This window comes from Equus quagga, chromosome 5, assembly GCF_021613505.1.
Source record: "Equus quagga isolate Etosha38 chromosome 5, UCLA_HA_Equagga_1.0, whole genome shotgun sequence".
Lineage (NCBI taxonomy): Eukaryota > Metazoa > Chordata > Mammalia > Perissodactyla > Equidae > Equus > Equus quagga.
In genome coordinates this window covers 115647622-115666102 of record NC_060271.1, presented here as the reverse complement: position 1 = coordinate 115666102, position 18481 = coordinate 115647622, and the positions used below count along the sequence as shown (strand labels likewise).

Below are 18481 nucleotides of genomic sequence, written 5' to 3'. Positions count from 1 at the left end.
TATATAAATGCTTCAAATTAGCACAGTTTTGTTACTTATCCTAAGATAAGGGTTGTAGTGTCTAAGGAAGTTAATTCCAGGAACTCCTAATTATGTAAGTCGGCCCCAACACATACAGACTCAGTTACAAGAGTTGTTTCTAAGTTCTGAAAGTTTCAGAATCATTCAAGCTTTCTACGGGCACAATTCACACCTCCAGTCCCTGTGGTACTACATACTCTTGTGTTACAACGGGAGATTTAAAATGAACGATGATAGCACAACAATTATAAACAGATGAAGAAGCAGAACTTGAATTACTTCAATCCTGTCATTCTGTGACTACTCGGATTTTTTGTTTGTGTTTAAAATGTTTTAGCTGTAGAGACATCTGAAAGCTACGTAGCTACTCAAAGGAACAAAGCCATGGACGGTATTACGATATCTGAAATCTGTTATGGAACAGGATTTTTACAAATCTCTCTGTCATGCTTATCCCAAGTTTGAATCTTTTCTTAACCAGTCGTGTATATGTTGTTTCATGTTAAGAAATGGTTTAAAATTACTGCAAAGTGTTGTCTGCAGTGTGAGCAAATATAGATTGACAACTCTAGCAGCACTGACTATTGAACTTGAATGTGTAAAGATCAATTTTGCTGAAGTTATTGACAAATCTGCAGAAGTTAAAGTCTTGAAAACAAAACTAATGTTATTATCCAATTACTTTAAAAGACCAATATATAGATATAAGCTCCCCTGTTTAAAAATGTTTTAATGTAATTAAAAATATGAATCTATAACTTTCTCCTTTTTGTACTATAATATTTATTATATAATTTATTTATCTTTTTTAACTGGCAGGATGTGTGAAGTCCAGTAAGAGAAAATTATCAATGTGTCTCTTTTATGCCCTTTATTATTATTTGTTTCATTTCATGATTACTACTAAAAACAATTTTGTCATCTGGAGAAGGGGGTTGTTTTTTAAAAACGATCCACTCTGCGTGTTAAGTATGCTAGGTATGCCCTGAGGTGATAGACTCTGGAGCACATTATTTTAATTATTTAATTATTTTAAATGAGATGATAGAAATCATCATAGCGGAAACTCAGACACTGATTGTCCAAAGTTGGGTGTTTGACGTTGGGGATCAAGGAAGACTTTTTTTTGGTAACTTTTATGTTGATATAATTTCAAAAGTTGCACAAGGGTCTCCCATTCCTCTTGTCCAGATTTACCAACTGTTTACACGTTAACCCCTTTGCTGTTTCATTTTCTCCTTCTCCCTTTCTGTCTCTCTCCATGCACACAACACACACACACACACACACAATTTTTTTTAATGCTTTTTGGTGAGGAAGATTGGCCCTAAGCTAATACCTCTAGTAATACTAATTAGTTGACACTGATAATACTAATACTATAAAAAAGCAACTTAGGAAAGGCTCTTTTTTTTTAAAGCTTCATTGGGGTATAATTTACATGCCATAAAATTCATCCATTGTAGGTGAACAATTCACTGATCTAAAAAAATTTTTAAAGTACAGTTGTGCAACCATTACCACAATCCAATTTTAGAACATTTCTATCATCCTAAAACATTTCCTCATGCCCATTCGCACTTAATCTCTGTTCCCACCTTTAGCCCCAGGTGACCACTGTATGTTTTCTCTCTACATAAATATTCCTTTTCTGGATATTTCATATAAATGGAGTTGTACATTAAGTAGTCTTTTGCGTCTAAGTAAACTTCTTTTACTTAGCATGATTTTGAGGCTCACTCATATTGTAGCATATATCAATACTTCATTTTTATTGCTGAACAATATTCCATTGTTTGGATATACCATATATTGTTTATCCGTTCACTAGTTGATAGACATTTGTTTATAGTTTGTGGCTATGAATACTACTGCCATGAATATACATGTACAAGTTTTTGTGTGGACGTATGTTTTTATTTCTATGAGTAGGTACCTAGGAGTGGAAATGCTAAGTTGTATGGGCAGTTCATGTTAAATTTTAAGAAACTACCAAATTCCTTTCCAAAGAGGCTATACTGTTTTACATTTCCATGAGAAATATTTCTTCACATCCTCATCAACACTTGTTATTGTCTGTCTGTTTTTTTTTGAGGAAGATTAGCCCTGAGCTAACATGTGCCGCCAGTCCTCCTCTTTTTGCTGAGGAAGATTGGCCCTGAGCTAACATCTGTGGCCATCTTCCTCTATTTTATATGTGGGATGCCACCACAGCATGGCTTGATAAGCGGTGTGTAGGTCTGCGCCTGGGATTCTAACTGGCGAGCGCTGGGGCTGCCGAAGCAGAGCACGAACTTAACCACTCAGCCACTGGGCCAGCCCCTGTTGTCTTTCTTTTTATTATAAGTATCTCAGTGGGCATGGGGTGGTATCTTGTTGTTTTAATTTGCATTTCCTTAATGGCTAATGATGTTGAGCATCTTTTCATGTGCTTATTAGCCATTCATTTATCTTATTTGATGAATTGTCTATTCAAGTCTTTTGCCAATTTAAAAGAAAATTTTTTCTTTCTTTTTTAAAGATTGGCACTTGAGCTAACAACTGTTGCCAATCTTTTTTTTTTTTTTCCTGCTTCATCTTCCCAAACCCCCTGTAGATAGTTGTATATCTCAGCTGCAGGTCCTTCTAGTTGTGGGATGTGGGATGCCGCCACACCATGGCCTGACGAGCAGTGCCATGTCCGCGCCCAGGATCTGAACCCTGGGCCGCCGCAGCGGAGTGTGCGAACTTAACCACTCGGCCACAGAGCCAGCCACTAAAAGAAAATTTTTTTAACTGAATGCATTTTTTTGAGTTCATAATAGTTTACATCATTGTGAAATTTCAGTTGTACATTATTTCTTGTCCATCACCACATAAGTGCTCTCCTTCACCCCCTGTACCCACGCCCCCACCTCTCTTCCCCTGGTAACCTCTGACCTGTTTTCTTTGTCCATGTGTTTGTTTGTATTCCACATATGAGTGAAATCATAGGGTGTTTGTCTTTCTCTGTCTGGCTTATTTCGCTTAGCATAATACCCTCCAGGTCCATCCATGTTGTTGCACATGGGATGATTTTGTCTTTTTTATGGCTGAGTAGTATTCCATTGTGTATATATACCACATCTTCTTTAGCCAATCATCAGTTGATGCTTTTGCTGATTTTTCAGTTGTCTTCTTAATTATTCATATATTTTTTGCATGTGGATATCCAGTTGGCCCAGTACTATTTATGAAAAAGACTGTACTTTGCTATTGAATTGTCTTGGCATCTTGTCTATATCAATTGACTTTAAATGTAAAAGTTTATCTTTGTACTCTTGATTTTGTTCCATTGCTCTATATGCCCATATTTGCACCATTATCACACTGCCTTTATTACTGTAGCTTTACAGTTAGTTTTGAAATTAGGCAGTGTGAGTGTACCAACTTTGTTCTTCTTTTTAAAAATTGTTTTCACTATTTTAGGTCCTTTGCATTTCCATATAAATTTTAGAATCAGCTTATCAATTTCTACAATAGTCCTGCTAAGATTTTGATAGGGATTTCATTGAATTGCATTGAATTTATAGAGTGAATTGAGAATTGCCATTTTGACAATATTGAGTTTACCAATTCACGAACATGCAATGTCTTTCCATTTATTTAGGTCTCCTTAATTTTTCTCAGCAATGTTTTGTTCTCTTCAGAGTACAAGTCTTGAGCTTCTTTTGTTAAATTTCTTCTGAAGTATTTTATTCCTTCTAGTGCTATTGGAAATGGAATCATTTTCTTACTTTTCAGATTGTCTATTAATACTGTGTAGAGATACAATTGATTTTTTGTGTATTGATTTTATGTTTTGTGACCTTGCTACATTTATTTATTAGTTTTAGAACTTGTGCATTCCTTGAGATTTTCCGTATGCCATCTGTGAATAAAGAAACTTTTACTCCTTCCTCTCCAATTTGGATGCCATAAGCTAGAAGCTTCAGTAGCTAGAACTTTCAGTAAAATACCAAATAGAATTGGTGAGAGTGGACAGGACTGACTTGTTCTCACTCTTAGTAGGAAAGCATCATTCTTTCACCATTAACTATGAAGCGAGCTGTGGATTTTTCGTAGATTCCCTTTATCAGGTTGAGGATGTTCACTTCTATTTCTAGTTTGTTAAGTTTTTTGGTTTTGTTTGTTTGTTTGTTTTTTACAGGGAAAGACTGACCCTGAGCTAACATCTGTTGCCAATCTTCCTCTTCTTTTTACCTCCCCAAAGCCCCAGCACATGGTTGTATATCCTGGTTCTCAGTCATTCTAGTTCTATGTGAGCCACTGCCACAGCACGGCAACTGACAGAGGGGTAAGTTTTTTTTTTGTTTGTTTTGTTTTTTTTAAAGATTTTATTTTTTCCTTTTTCTCCCCAAAGCCCCCCAGTACATAGTTGTATATTTCTTGTTGTGAGTTCCTCTAGTTGTGGTATGTGGGATGCTGCCTCAGCGTGGTCTGATGAGCAGTGCCATGTCCACGCCCAGGATTCGAACCAACGAAACACTGGGCCGCCTGCAGCGGAGCGCGCGAACTTAACCACTCGGCCACGGGGCCAGCCCCCAAGTTTTTTTTTTTTAATCATGAATGAGTGTTGGATTTTGTTCAGTTCTTTTTCTGTATCTCTTGAGATTATCATGTGTTTTTTTATCCCTTATTCTATTAATGTGGTGTATTGCATTTATTGATTTTTGAATGTTAAACCAACTTTTCATTCCTGAGATACATCCCACTTGATCATGGTATATAATCTTTTTTACTAATTGCTGGACTTGACTTGCTAATATTTTGTTAAGGATTAGAGATTGTTAGGATCTATTACTCTTTAGGATTTATAGGAATTAGTTTAGTTACTAAGTTGGATGAAGGGATGGAATTGCAGGCAGAGAGAAGACTGGGAAAGGCTAAAGTACAGGCATGAACAAAATGAGCAGAACCCAGAACCGAGGTAGTAAGGGCAGGAAACCAGAAGCCACTCAGGGTCTGGGGTGTGATGTTTGAAGCAAGCCATAGTGAGTGATGATTTTGGGGAGGTCAATAGGGACCAAACTACAGATTGTCCTGTAATCCATATATATTAAGCAATATAGACTTTCTTCTATAGGTGCCAGCAAGCTTGTGAAGGGTTTTTTTTGTTGCTGTTGTTTTTTGGAGGAAGATCAGCTCTGAGCTAACATCTGCTGTCAATCCTCCTCTTTTTGCTGAGGAAGACTGGCCCTGAGCTAACATCCGTGCCCATCTTCCTCTACTTTATATGTGGGACACCTGCCACAGCATGGCTTGCCAAGCAGTGCCATGTCCCCACTCGGGATCCGAACCAGTGAACCCTGGGCCGCCGAAGCGGAACATGCGCACTTAGCCACTGTGCCACCGGGCCGGTCCCTGTGAAGGGTTTTAAGTAGAGAGGCAGAATGGTTAGATTTATGATTTGCAAAGATCATACCAATGAACAGCCTGGAGAAAGGGAGTCCAAGCAAAGCAGTGGTGGCAGTTCAGGTGAAAGATATAAGGCTCAAATAAGAGCAGAGGTGGTAGAATTGGATGGAGATGAGGAAATTGAGAGGGGAATTATTTAAGAGGTAAAAAGAGTATGATGACTGATCAGATGTGTGTATGTGTTTGGATGGAAGAGAGATATGGGATTGGGTAATAAACAGGGCTAAATTCTGGCTTTTTACGGTGGTTAACTGGATGGCTGCTGGTCTCACCAACTGGGGCAAAGGATATAAAAGAATGAGAACAATTAGGTTCAGCTGCATGTGACACAACTCAAAATACAGTAGTTTAAACAAGAGGGAAGTTTATTTTCCTTTGTATAAAAGACGTTCAGAGGATTTGGTCCAGGGCATATATAATGCTTCAGGGTCTCTAGGTCCTTCTATATTGCTGCTCTGCCATTCTTAGCATGTTATTTTCCCCTCAAAGTCCAACATAGATGCTCCAGTTTGGGCCATGAGATTTGAATGCCAGGGATTAAGAGGAAAAAAGCAAAGATGAATAGCATGCCCTCTCAATTTAAGGATATTTTTGTACTGGCCCATAGTCTCATGGCCTCATATTACAAAGAAGGCTGGAAAGTATAGTCTTTATTCTGGAAAGTCATTTGCCCAGGCAAAGAAGTGCCCCAAGGCACCCTGATGTTAGAGAGTGGGACATGAGGAAGAGCCAGGAGAGAAGACTGAGAGGAACAGCCAGAGAAGTCAAAGGAAGCCAGGAGGGTGTGATGTCATGGAAGACAAGCACACTAATGACAAGTCAAGGAAGATTCGGACTTAGAATGGATGCATATTTGGCAGTGTGGAGGTTATTGGTGGCCTTGAGAAGGGTTTTTTGTAGTGGTGGGCGAGAATGAAAGTCCCATTGGAGGAGAGAATTTCAGAAAATTCGACTACTTTTTTTGAGTTTTGTTTTAAAGGAAAGAAAATATTAGGAAAGTAACTAGAGGGGGAAGTCTGGTCAAGAGAATTTTATTTTTTAAGAAGGGAGAAATATTGTTATGTTTCTATGTTGATGAGAAAGATTAAGCTGAGAAGCAAAAATTCATGCTGGTAGAGAGAGGAAAGACTTTTTGAAATAATATTCTTGAATAGGCAAGAGAGGATGGGATCTAGAACTTATGTGGAGGAGTAGCCTTTGCCAGGAGCATGGACAATTCATTTGTAGTACCAGGAGAGATGGAGGACATGTGGGTAGAGTCTGTGGTACTGGGAGCTTGTGGAAGTTCTCTTCTGATTGTTTCTATTTTCTCAGACAATAGGAAGCAAAGTCATCCACTGAGAGCGAGGATGGAGGAGGAGGTTTGAGGTGATAGGGTATAGATTAATGTCTAGGAAAGTGGAAGAGTGAATGAACTAGGGAGCAATTGATAACTTGGTAGCATTGACTTCCCACGTGACGCTTGTGACCATAAATTTAACGTGGGTAAGAGTCATAATAGAGTGGTTGTGGCTTTTCTTTAGTCACATTTGCCTCTTTTGGGTGGAGAGTTAGATTTTACCAGGCTTGCAGTTTTACCAAGGAAGGACTATGACGTGAGAAACAGGCAAGGGAGTTGAGGGTTGCAACGAGAGAGTTTAAGATGAATTAAAAGGGAAGGGCAACCATCAGGAAGGAGGGATGAGGGCTGGTGAAAAGATTGTAGGATCAATGAATTGATGGTCCAGTGGGGTAGAAGGACTGGCTGGAGCCTGGGAGTTAGAGGGAGCAAGCTGAAAACACAGGGTGTTTAGAGGGGGTGGTGGTTAGAGGGCGGTGTATGGAAACTGAGATTATGGAGGGGGTACAGTTATTGTAATGATAAGGTTTGCGATACAATCATGGGAGTGAGCGGCCAGTATAAGGCAGATCCCAATCATTGAAAGGGAGGAGGTCAAGGAATGACATGTTTGGGTATTGGAAGGTCAACTACGTGAACACTGAATAGTCTCATTGGGTCAGGTCATCAGTGCCCAAAGAGGACTTGGGTTAGAAATCCAGTTCCTCCTCCACTGGCCAGCTCTATACCTCAGTTTTCTTATCTGAAAAATGGAGATATTGATAGCTTCGACATCCCAGGGCTGTTGTAAGGACTACATGAATTAATACATATACCACACTTAGAACCGTTCCTGACATATAGTAAGTGCACAATAAGCTTTTATTTGTATATTTATAACTAACAAATCTATAACTCTAGCTCAGATATTTCTCGACACAGACTCAGTTTGTTCTTTTATAACAAAAATCCTTGAAATAGGTGTCTATACTTTTCTGCACTTTCTCACCTTTTTCCCTCTCTACTCTCTAAAATAAATATTTTTCCCCATACCTTTCTACTAAAAATGCTTTTGAAAAGTCACCAATGACCTTGATCTTAGCAAGTCCACTGGTTAACACTGTCTTCATCTTATAGCATTTGACATGGCTTTGATCACATCTTGCTTCTGAAATTCTCATAAAAATTTGGTTTCCAGGGCATCTCATTCTCCTGGACTTTCATCCTGCCTCACTCCTACCTCTTCTTAATCTTCTTTGCTGGATCTTCTTCCTCTTCCTGACCTCTAAAGACTGGCACAGCTTGGGGCTAAGTTTTCTTCTCTATATATACTTACACCCAATACGATCTGACCAGTCCCACAATTTCAAATAGCATCTGTATCCTAATGCACCTACAGTCTATATCTCTGACTGTGATCTTTTCATATACCCAACTTCCTGCACAACAACTCTATTTGGATGTCTAACAGGTGTATTATATTTCACTGGCCAAAACAGAACTCTTGATTTCCACTCCACTTAAACTTCTTTCCCCACTGAGCTGATGGTATCACCATTCACTTATTTGCTTAGGCCTTAGAGTCATCTTTCACTCATGTCTTTTTCTCACCCTTCACAATCAATCAATTTAGCAAATCTGTTGGGTATAACTTCAGATTATATCTTCTCACCACCTTTACTGTTTTCATCTGAGTCCAACCCACCATTATCCTTCTATCTTGTCTGTCTGCTTTCATGCTTGCCCCTCTACCGGTCTCCACCTAGCATCCAGGCCTTTTAAGAATGTAGATCAATTTATGACATTCTAAATAATCTAAAATGCCCAGCACTCCCTAACTGTAAAAGCTTTAGTCTTCCCATAGCCCTGAGGTTGGTGTTTTTTGTCTTTCTGGCTAGGCAATAAACTCTATCTGGGTTGAACAGTACCTGGCATTTCTTGCATCAGAATGCATAGATTTGGTGAAATATTATGGAGACATTAAAAATTGTCTATTTGATGTAGTAACATGGTATAAATCTTGAAGAAATAAAAGAGAATAGCTGCTGCCACCGTTACTTTACACTATTATGACTGAATAAATTGTTATTATGTGCATACATGACAGGCTGGAAGCGGATAGAAAAAAATAGAAACGTGTTACAATCATGGACTTACAAGTGAATATTTCTTTTAAACATTTCGTTCAATCATATTATTAAAATAAAAACCCCACAACCCAAACCCTTTTTTGAAGGTATGGGCCCCGCTCGCCAGGACACAGTCACGTTCCTCCACACGTCCCCTACCGCCCCAGTACAAGTTAGCTTTGGCCCACCCGGCCACCGTCCACACGGTGGGCCCGCCCAACGCTCGCCTGCGTTGTGAAGAGCCACGCCCTCGGCTCTCTGCGCTCCCTCCGCCCCACTTCCTCTCTCCAGACCCCGCCCCGCGCCGGTGCGCCTGCGCACGGGCGAACACGTGGCTGCCGCGGAGCCAGAACAGCAATGGCGGCGGGCGGCGGCGGCGTTGCTGACCCCCTGTCTCCCGCGGGGGTCCCCTGCGCCTTCTCCCCGCAGAGCCAAGCCTACTTCGCTTTGGCGTCTACCGACGGTCACCTGCGAGTGTGGGAGACCGCCAACAACCGGCTGCACCAAGAGTACGTGCCTTCCGCGCACCTCAGTGGTACCTGCACCTGCTTGGCCTGGGCGCCAGCGCGGCTGCAGGCCAAGGTAAAGCGAGCGGGACGGCGGTGGGCGGGCGCTGGTCGGATTCGGCTTCCGCGAGCCCCTGGCCCGGCGGCGCCTGACTCGGCATCGCGCATGGCCCTCGACGGCCCGGGGCGAGGAGGCACGGGGCGCAGCGGCGGCGCAGACTGGGCCCACGCCGCCAACCCTGTGTGTCGCCTGTCCCGAGGGAACGAGAGAGGGCGCGGCCCGACCCGAGGGGCCGTGGGCCGGAGCCCTGCCGGCGGGCTCCAGGCAGTGTGCACCCCGCGCCCGGCAGTCGCCGGGCCGCCATGTTTGCAGAGGTCCCCGGCCCCCCAGGGGCGGCTTCCTGCTGCCTGGCCTTGCTCATCAGCGTGCGCTCTTTAGAGCCCTGGCCTTTGACAGAGCTCCGCTTTGGGGGTGTGTTACTCCTCCGACCCCAACCCAGCTCATCGGCTTTGCCCCGGGCAGCTGGAATGGACAAGGCTGTTTCCTTGCTTCCGGACAACTGCAACCCCGCTTGGGTGCCGGCTCACCACGTGTTCTCTTCCACGTCCAGGATGTGGAACTCGCACTCTTCAAACTCTTGACTTTCCCTGGCTCGTTTCCATTCTCAGCCGTTTGAACCCTCTTGCTTTTTCATTTTTAATGTCTGCTCGGCTTCCCTTTTATACACCTCTTTTCCCCCAAGGCTGAAGTCTGCATTAGGATATGGAGGTAGAGTGAAGTTGTAGTTTAGCTTATTGAACATGAGTCCAGGTGAAGTTTCTCTTAGAAGGGACACTGCCGAGTTAGGGAAGGCTTTTCACTTAGGGACCCGTCTCATTCACTGTTGAGTCACTCGACTACATCTGCTCTAACTCACACGCACGTGGGAACTGCAGTTACGGGGTAGCCAAACCGAATCAGTCCAGTGTGATTTGGAAGCAACAGGTATTGTGAGATGAGTGGTGTTCAGCTGACAGTATGTGTACAACTTCAAAAGCTAGTGATTAGTACAGATCTTAACTCCATCTGACTGCTCTGGGGAACTTTCTGCTAAATTTTTAGGTTGAAAGTAGAGATACATCTAACTTATACTTTGGATGAGTATGTTTAGGTATTTTCAAATTTTAAGCTAGATTTTCATAGTCTGTAGGTAAAGTGACTCCTGTTGATTAATAAGAGAAGCCTTCTCAGAGCTTGCACTCAAGCAGAAAGCTTGGACTTTTTTTAAAAAAATGATAGTTGTCAGTGTTAGAATTAGTGCACTCTGCATATTTTTCCTTCTCACAGTTGTTTTCTAGTTTGTGTTTTGACACTCCTGTAAAGTGATAATACTAATGAAGAGAGGAAATATGGAGCAGTGATTAGATGCAAGGACCCAAGCTATACTGCTTACATTTGAATCCAGACTTGGCTTCATAGTAGTAATTGTGCGTGTAGTTCCCCACTTGTCAGATGGGAATAGTAGTATCCACCTGGTAGAGTGGTTGTGAAGGTTAACATATTTAATAATGCATATGGCATTTAGAATAGTTCTTGGTGGGCAAGTGCTGCAAGTGTTAATTGTTATTGTTAGACATATGTGTATGTGTATACATGTACAAATATGAAGTACTTGTGTATTTCACATTCATGTGGTTAGTCTTGCAAGGTGGATAAAGATTAATTTTTTGCCTTGTTTGGGAAGAGGAAATTGAGGCTCTGGAAAGTTAAGCAACTTGTAGAAAGCCAAAAATGGAACCAGAACTGTATTTAGAACTCAGTTCTCTATTATCTGCAACAAGTAGTTAATATTAGGCTGGCAAAAATTTGTTACCCATTTTGCCTTTCTGTTGACTTATTGCATTGTGTGCTTCAGGAATAAAACTTTTGCCTAGTCTTACATTTTTTGTTAAGAGTCTTAGTTTTAGAATATGTATAACACTCTTGATACAATAGAAAAATACCTGGATTTGGTTTTGTAATCAGGACTCAACTCAAGTTTGCTTTGTTACATTGAGCAAATCCCTTTAATTTTGGGGGCCTGAATGAAAAATGAGAGTTGGGCTACATTAAAAAAGTTTTTACAGGTTTCAGTATCTTTTTACCTGTATAGCTCTCATTTTAGCCACACAACTCTGAGATGTCCTGAAATTATTATGTTTTTGAAAACTGAGAATCAGAACTAAAGTGTAAATGACTTCACGCAAGCTTTAATAACCAATAAAGTAGTTGAGGCCTCTAGAGTCGAGGTACCCTGACTCCTGGTCCAGTGCTCTTACACTGTAACCTTAGATCTTGAGTCACAGAATTGAGAGCTGGGAGGAATGTAGAGATATCCAGGCCTCATCATCTTGGGGGTTTATTCTCTTACAGCATCAATTTTACTTGAAAATTAGAGAAGCAGTTTTCCTGTATTAAAAAAATTTGCACATATATTATGGTGTAAAGTTAAAAATTCTCATGATTGTTAAAGATAGGAAATGAAGAGTGATTTTGAGCAACTGCCTCAGTCTCTGCCCTCAGGTCCCCAGGTTCCAATCCTTGGCACTTAGGTTTTAAGATGCTCTCGTTTTATTAAGTCCTTTTATTTTACAACTTTGAGGCTTAAGGTATGAGGCATGAAAAGAATGTTATTCTGAAGCCCATGTTCCCAGCACCTTGTTAAGATCTTGGTCCTCTCAAATGTGAAGTGGAGCTTATGCCAACCACCTTTCAGGGTCCTCAGAGGGTTAAATGAAGCAATGTATATGACTGTTATAGTATGGTCTGGCATGGGGTAAATGCTCAATAAATGTTAGTTGTTATTTTTGAATGAATCAGTGAGTGTTCTGTATGGCCTCATTTTATCATTTACTGCTCCGTTCTTCAATGTAAATCAGTTGGTAAGAGTGTCCTGCATCTGGGTCAGTAATTGGCAGTTTGCCATCCAAGGAGAAAGTTTGGTAATGTTACTCTTATCATTGGAGAAATTTGAGTGCTGAATTTCTTGGGTAACAGGAGTTAAAGCAATGGTTCATAAATGTTTAGAAAAAATAGATTGCTGCTTCTTGTTCTTCATCACAGAATGATTATGATACTTTACATTTATGCCACAGTAGTTTTTAGAGGGTTTTCATATATATTCCACAGCTGAGCATTCCATTTTGTTGATGGATCCTGGGGAAGAAGACCTCTAATGATGACAAGAAAAGTGGAAGGAGACAGATTGATGGACTATAGATGGGTGCCATTTTTAGAGCTTCTCTAAATTTGTGTGTGTAAACTGGAGTAAATGATATGCCCAAGCCACACAGTAAGTGGCTGAGCCACCTAGGAACTGACCCTGCTATTTTATTGCCCCCTTAAATCCCTCAAACTTGTCTGCTTTTCCTCTCCTAACTGCTGTAGAGCCCTGGAGAAACAGACCTTGTCTGCTCTTGGCTACCACAGTAAATGTACTTATGCTGCTTTGCTGTCACTGCAGTTAAAATGATCCCACACAGCTTAGTGCTTGTTGAATGAATCACATAGCATTTCAGACATTGGACAGGACAAGCACAGTAGCATTAAGAATATTTGTAGGAAAAATCTCGGCTGAGTATCCCCAGCACCTTTCCTTAGAGGTGCAGCACAGTCTACTTCCTATATAATGCTGTCTTAAGGTCTCTCCAGTATTTAAACTTTGAAAGAAGGTAAAGTTTGCAGATTAGATCCCATTGGCAGAAATAGAATTATAATTGTTTTTGATATAAATACTGTAGGTAAGTATTGTAAAATGCATGCATTTTGTTCACTGTTATCCGTGAAACTTAAACATTTGCTAGAATAAGTGATAGTAAGATAGGCCAAGAGACCGTGGCATAGGAGACTAATTGAGGAATGAAACTTGAGACTTTGGCATAATTTTCAGTGTCTAGAGGTCAGTATTTTTCAAAAACAGGTTTTGATCCATTAGTGGATTGCGAAATAGATTTAGTGAGTTGTAACAACATTAAAAAATAGACAATATCAGAGTGTGTTTTGTGTGGTAAAGGATAAAGTTTTTGTGAAACTTGTTTCAGTTATGTATACATAACGTTTTTGGGAGTGTGTATATTGACTCTCCATGTAAACTCTTTTGTTACTCTGGGATCTCAGTGTAAAAGTCTTTGCTTAATTGATCAAATTCAGACGTCTCATCACCTGGGTGTGCTTTTTCTCTCTGTCTTCACCACATCTGCAAACATCTTCTGTACCGTGTCTTGCTTTTATAAGTTGTGCACATGTGCCATTCAGACTCTCACTCTGATTGTCAGCCTTCTGGGTCAGATGCTCGTCAGCTTTCTTCAGACTGGTTTGGTATTTATTGCTTAGCTCATTCACACCTTCACATTGGAAAAGACTCTTCAGTCTAAGAAATCACATCCTTTGGTCTTCACTCCTGGTACATCCAGGAACTCAGATTTTCCAGTCACAAATATATGAACTAAGTTTTTAGCCTACCCTTTCCATTACTTTATTTGTGCATGTAGTTAATATGCACATGACATTGTGCTAGGCACTTTAGGGGAAACAAAACTGAGTACGACTAAGAAATCAAAGAAGAAATAACGACATTCAGATATACCATGTTTATAATGCAGAGCAGAGTATGGCTTGTGCCTTAAGAGAAAGAAAAGGTTTTTGTGGAGAGATATTTGAGATGGACTTTGAAACATGGATAGATTTTTAACCAAATGAAAATTGAGGTGAATAGGAAAAGGCCCCTCCAAGTGGAGGTAAAAGCAAAAGCAAAATTGGAAAGCTTATTTGTGATTAGGAAGCGTCATGTAAGGACGGAATTGGAAATAAGCCTGGAAAAGGTGGGTTGGAGTTAAATTGTGGATGCTTTTGAATGCCAGAGAGTTGTTTATATTGATTCATTCTTCTCTGGGGAGTCATTGAAGTTTTTGATCACAGGCGTAACAGGTTCAGAGAGAAAAGACCAACAAAAGTCTGACATAATCTAATCATCAGTAGCACTAAACCTTTGGGTTCAGAAATATTTAGTAATGGGGTGATATTTATAATATTAGATTTCACTAAAATGCACATTGCTTATATAAACTTATCTGGTTGATGTGTTACCTGTTTGGGTGTGTTCACCTTGCTGAATGGGAAGTTATTTTTAAAAAGATCATCCAACTTGGAGAAAACTTGGATGAGTCAGGAGTTCTTTGTGATTAATTAATTGGATTATTATTTAAGTTTACATCAGTGATCCTCAAAATTGGGCAGAGATTCTGTGGATTCTCCTCCTGCTTGACTGCTTGCTTCTTCCTGAAATAGAGATTTTGCTGATGGGGAAATTAGGGTTTTGAATATGTTAATGTTTAATTTCTAAAATTTCTTTGCCCTTCTTAATCCAAATTCATATCTGCAGAAAAACATATAAATGTTTGGACTAGCCTGTGTTTCACACATTAGAAACCTCAGTGTAGATAATTTCAATTTGATTTGGAAAAAGCAAGAGTTAGAAGAAATAATTTCTGGAATCTTTCATAGAAGAGTTTTCTGATGAGATAGTAGTAGGTTGGTATACCTTCCCCCACTGTCCTTGCCCAAAACAGGTGTTTGTGTTCATAACCTTACGCAGAAGCACATTCGCTCTCTGGAATCATTCAAAGGTGGCTTTAGAAATTCATTGAAGGTGGGACCTAGGGCAGTCCTTGTGCTAAAGTTTCAGTGTTTCAGACAAATTAAATGTTACTGAGGAGACCATCAGACTTTCTAATTTTTATGGCTTTTAATTGTAACTTCTCTTTTGGATTTATTAAGGTAGTACATTTCTCAGGACTTGCAAAATGTGCATTACGTTTTTCTGTATGTAAAAAGTTACCTGATTTTTTTCACTTTTTTTACCTTATAAGTTTTTTACTTTTTGTTGACCTGAGTGTGTCCAATGAAATCAAATTCTTCAAATGGAACATCCTCATGACTAAAACAAAAAAAAAGAGAAAGTGCTTTATAAGTCTACTCCTTGATAGTCTTTGTGCACTGGTAAGATTGTAGTTTTCCTTGGTTGTTTTCAAGTCGGGCAGATTTTTATGTATCCTGGGCTGCTTTTTTGTGCTGTAGAGCAAAGATCTTGCACTTGCTGAGAGAAATTCTGAAATTATAAATAATTTTTCAGCATTATAAACTCTGATTTAGTACTCTGAAGTTGTGGTCATTGATTGTCTTTTTGATGGACAGACAGGAGCTGTTAGTATCATTTTTGAAATAAATCAAAGAAGTCTTGTGGCATTTGACGCTAGATTGAAACTTGTGCCTCTTAAGTCATTAGAATCAGCAAGACCACGTGGAACTTCTCAGACTAGCCCTTAGTCACAGGAGCAACTTCTGTAGAGTGCTCTGTGCTGCTCTACTAGTTACAACTATTTTTTGACTCAAATTGAAGTAAATGCATTCTTGTAAATATGAAAACACTCTGAGTCCCTTTTTCTGCAAATGAAGCTAGAATGCAAGGGAAGGTTAGGGGAGATGCAGGGGAGGCGTTGGCTGCTTTGGTAGGGCTCTAATCACTGCTGGGAGTGGAGGCTTCACTTTGGCCTGTTAGGAGTGGTTGGTTTCTGAGAAGTGGAAGCAGCAGTCGGGCTGCTCGGATCTGTTGAGAGCATACCAACAGCATGCCAAATTGTCCCATCTGACACCTTTCTTCCAGGAGGAGATGGGGGACAGAATTAGGAGCTCTCCTTCCCATTGGAGTGATTTTTTTTTTTTTGTAAGTAGTGAGAAAGAATCATCTGAGAGGGAATCCCACCTCCCCTTTTTTTAAAGATTTTATTTTATTTTTTTTACTTTTTCTCCCCAAGGCCCCCCGGTACATAGTTGCATACTTTTAGTTGTGGGTCCTTCTAGTTGTGGCATGTAGGATGCTGCCTCAGCATGGCCTGATGAGCAGTGCCATGTCCGTGCCCAGGATCTGAATTGGTGAAACCCTGGGCCACCGAAGCCGAGCACGCGAACTTAACCACTCGGCTACGGGGCTGGCCCCCTACCCTTTTTTTAAAGAAGTGTCTTTTAGTAGCAGTCATGTTTCATTTTTTGTCTAGTGGGCATTTGCATTTATGCATTTACGATGTTTCAGTGTTTGAAATACAAAATAAAACAATTGTTTTTTCTTTTTTTCCCAGGAAACTCCTCAGAGGAAAAAAAGAAAATCAGAAGCTATCGGAACGAGTAACCAGACTGACTTGTTGGCTCTTGGTACAGCAGTCGGTAGTATTTTATTATACAGTACAGTAAAAGGAGAATTACACAGTAAATTAATAGTAAGTACATAATGTGTGTGTATGTATATTTTATATAAAAGAGAGATGACAGGGAAACTGATTATTAGAGATTTATTTTCAAAAAACGGGCTGGCCCATTGGTGTAGCAGTTAAGTTCACACGTTCTGCTTCTGCGGCCTGGGGTTCGCAGGTTCAGATCCTGGGTGTTGACCTACACACTGCTTATCAAGCCATGCTGTGGCAGGTGTCCCACATATGAAATAGAGGAAGATGGGCACACATGTTAGCTCAGGGCTAATCTTCCTCAAAAAGAAAAAACCAAAACAGTTCAGCATATGCTGTAGGATCTAGACTATAGGGGTATTTTTCTGCCGCTTCTACAATTAAAATTCTGAGTGGGAATATTTGATAATAGCTATGCTAGGTGATATAGTCCTTATTATGGGTTAGAATATGAAGAATTGTTGACTAGGTTTTTAAAATAAGAAAGGGTAAACACAATTCTAAGTATCAGAAATAGCAACTGCAAGAAGGAGCTCACCACCTCTGGGGCTGGGGAACAAAGGAGGCAGTTGGAGTTATTGCTGAAACTCAGACTTCTGAGGAGCAGGTGTTGCTCTCAGTGCTGCAGTCTCTTGAGGAGGTGTGGCCCCATGGGCTTGGGGTCCAGACCTCTGAGGAGGGGGCTCCAGCTGACTGCTGGTATCTCTGAAGGGAGGTGATGAAACTGATTCTCCAAGTATTGGAAAAATTGCATAGTGAGTTCAGCTTCTGCCAAAAGGATTTCCACTGCTAGGGTGAAGAAATGTTGGGGTGGTGCAAACTGGGAGACAGGAAGGAACAAGTCCCCGTTCCTTCTCCGGCCTTGTCTCCTTCTACCACCCCTTATTGGTGGAGCCTACTGGCGATCCAGCTGGCAAAGCAGAGGTGGTTTGCAGAGTGCCAGCCCCAGCATTGCAGAGCAGAGAAGTGAGGGTTTGGTGCTGCAAGACAGTAGCTTAACTGACATAATTTGTTTCAGACGATATCTATTATAATGTGTTTTTGGTGTTCACTGAACGGTCTGTATATAGGAATACTTTCTGTATATATGAATAAAACAATGTTTTCTCTTTTACGTAATATCTACATAGATATTACGTAGAAAGATAATTTGGAACTACATAACGTTGAAAAGGGAAAAAATTTATACCTACATTTATCACTGAGGGATCTTCTGCTTAATAGATTGTGTATTTCTTTGCTTTATGCATGTGTTTGAAAAAACAAAGTTGGGTTTTGTCCATCTATTTTGTATCCTGATATTTTTCATTAAATTACAATGTAAGCAATTTGCATATTTGTCAAGCACTAATTATAAACGTTTTTAATGACTGCCTAAAATCCCATTACGTTAGATAGTCCCTTGGTGATTTAACTATTACTGACCATTTAGGTGGTTTCTGATTTTGTTTTTGTTGTTATAAATATTTGTTTTCCTTACGTGGATTCTCAGAATTGCTAACCTCTAATTAGTCAAAGGGTTTGAGTGTTAAGGCTTTTTACACATAGTATAAAAATACTTTCTGGAAGTTTTCCTAATTTGTTTATATCCACAATGGAAGGATAGTACCTGTGTTTCAATAGCGTCATTGCCACCATTGAATATTCCCATTAAAACAGCAATAACACTAACAAAAACTTAGCTGATTTGATACATGAAAAATTTTATCTGATTTTAGAAAAGCATTTAAAAATACAGTCATGTGTCCCTTGACAACAGGGAATAGGTTCTGAGAGATGCATCATTAGGTGATTTCGTTGTTGTGTGAACATCGTAG

The 18481-nt window shown here is 40.2% G+C and overlaps 1 protein-coding gene across 1 annotated transcript in view; it reads left to right on the top strand.

Moving 5' to 3' along the window:
* The first annotated feature begins 9220 nt into the window (after positions 1 to 9220).
* WDR43 (WD repeat domain 43) overlaps positions 9221 to 18481 on the top strand; it is a 47402-nt gene continuing 38141 nt past the window's right edge. Inside the window, exons 1-2 of the mRNA XM_046661483.1 lie at positions 9221 to 9486; positions 16563 to 16700. Of these exons, the coding sequence (XP_046517439.1) occupies positions 9262 to 9486; positions 16563 to 16700 (363 nt within the window). The 5' untranslated portion in view covers positions 9221 to 9261. The remainder of the gene's footprint in view (positions 9487 to 16562; positions 16701 to 18481) is intronic.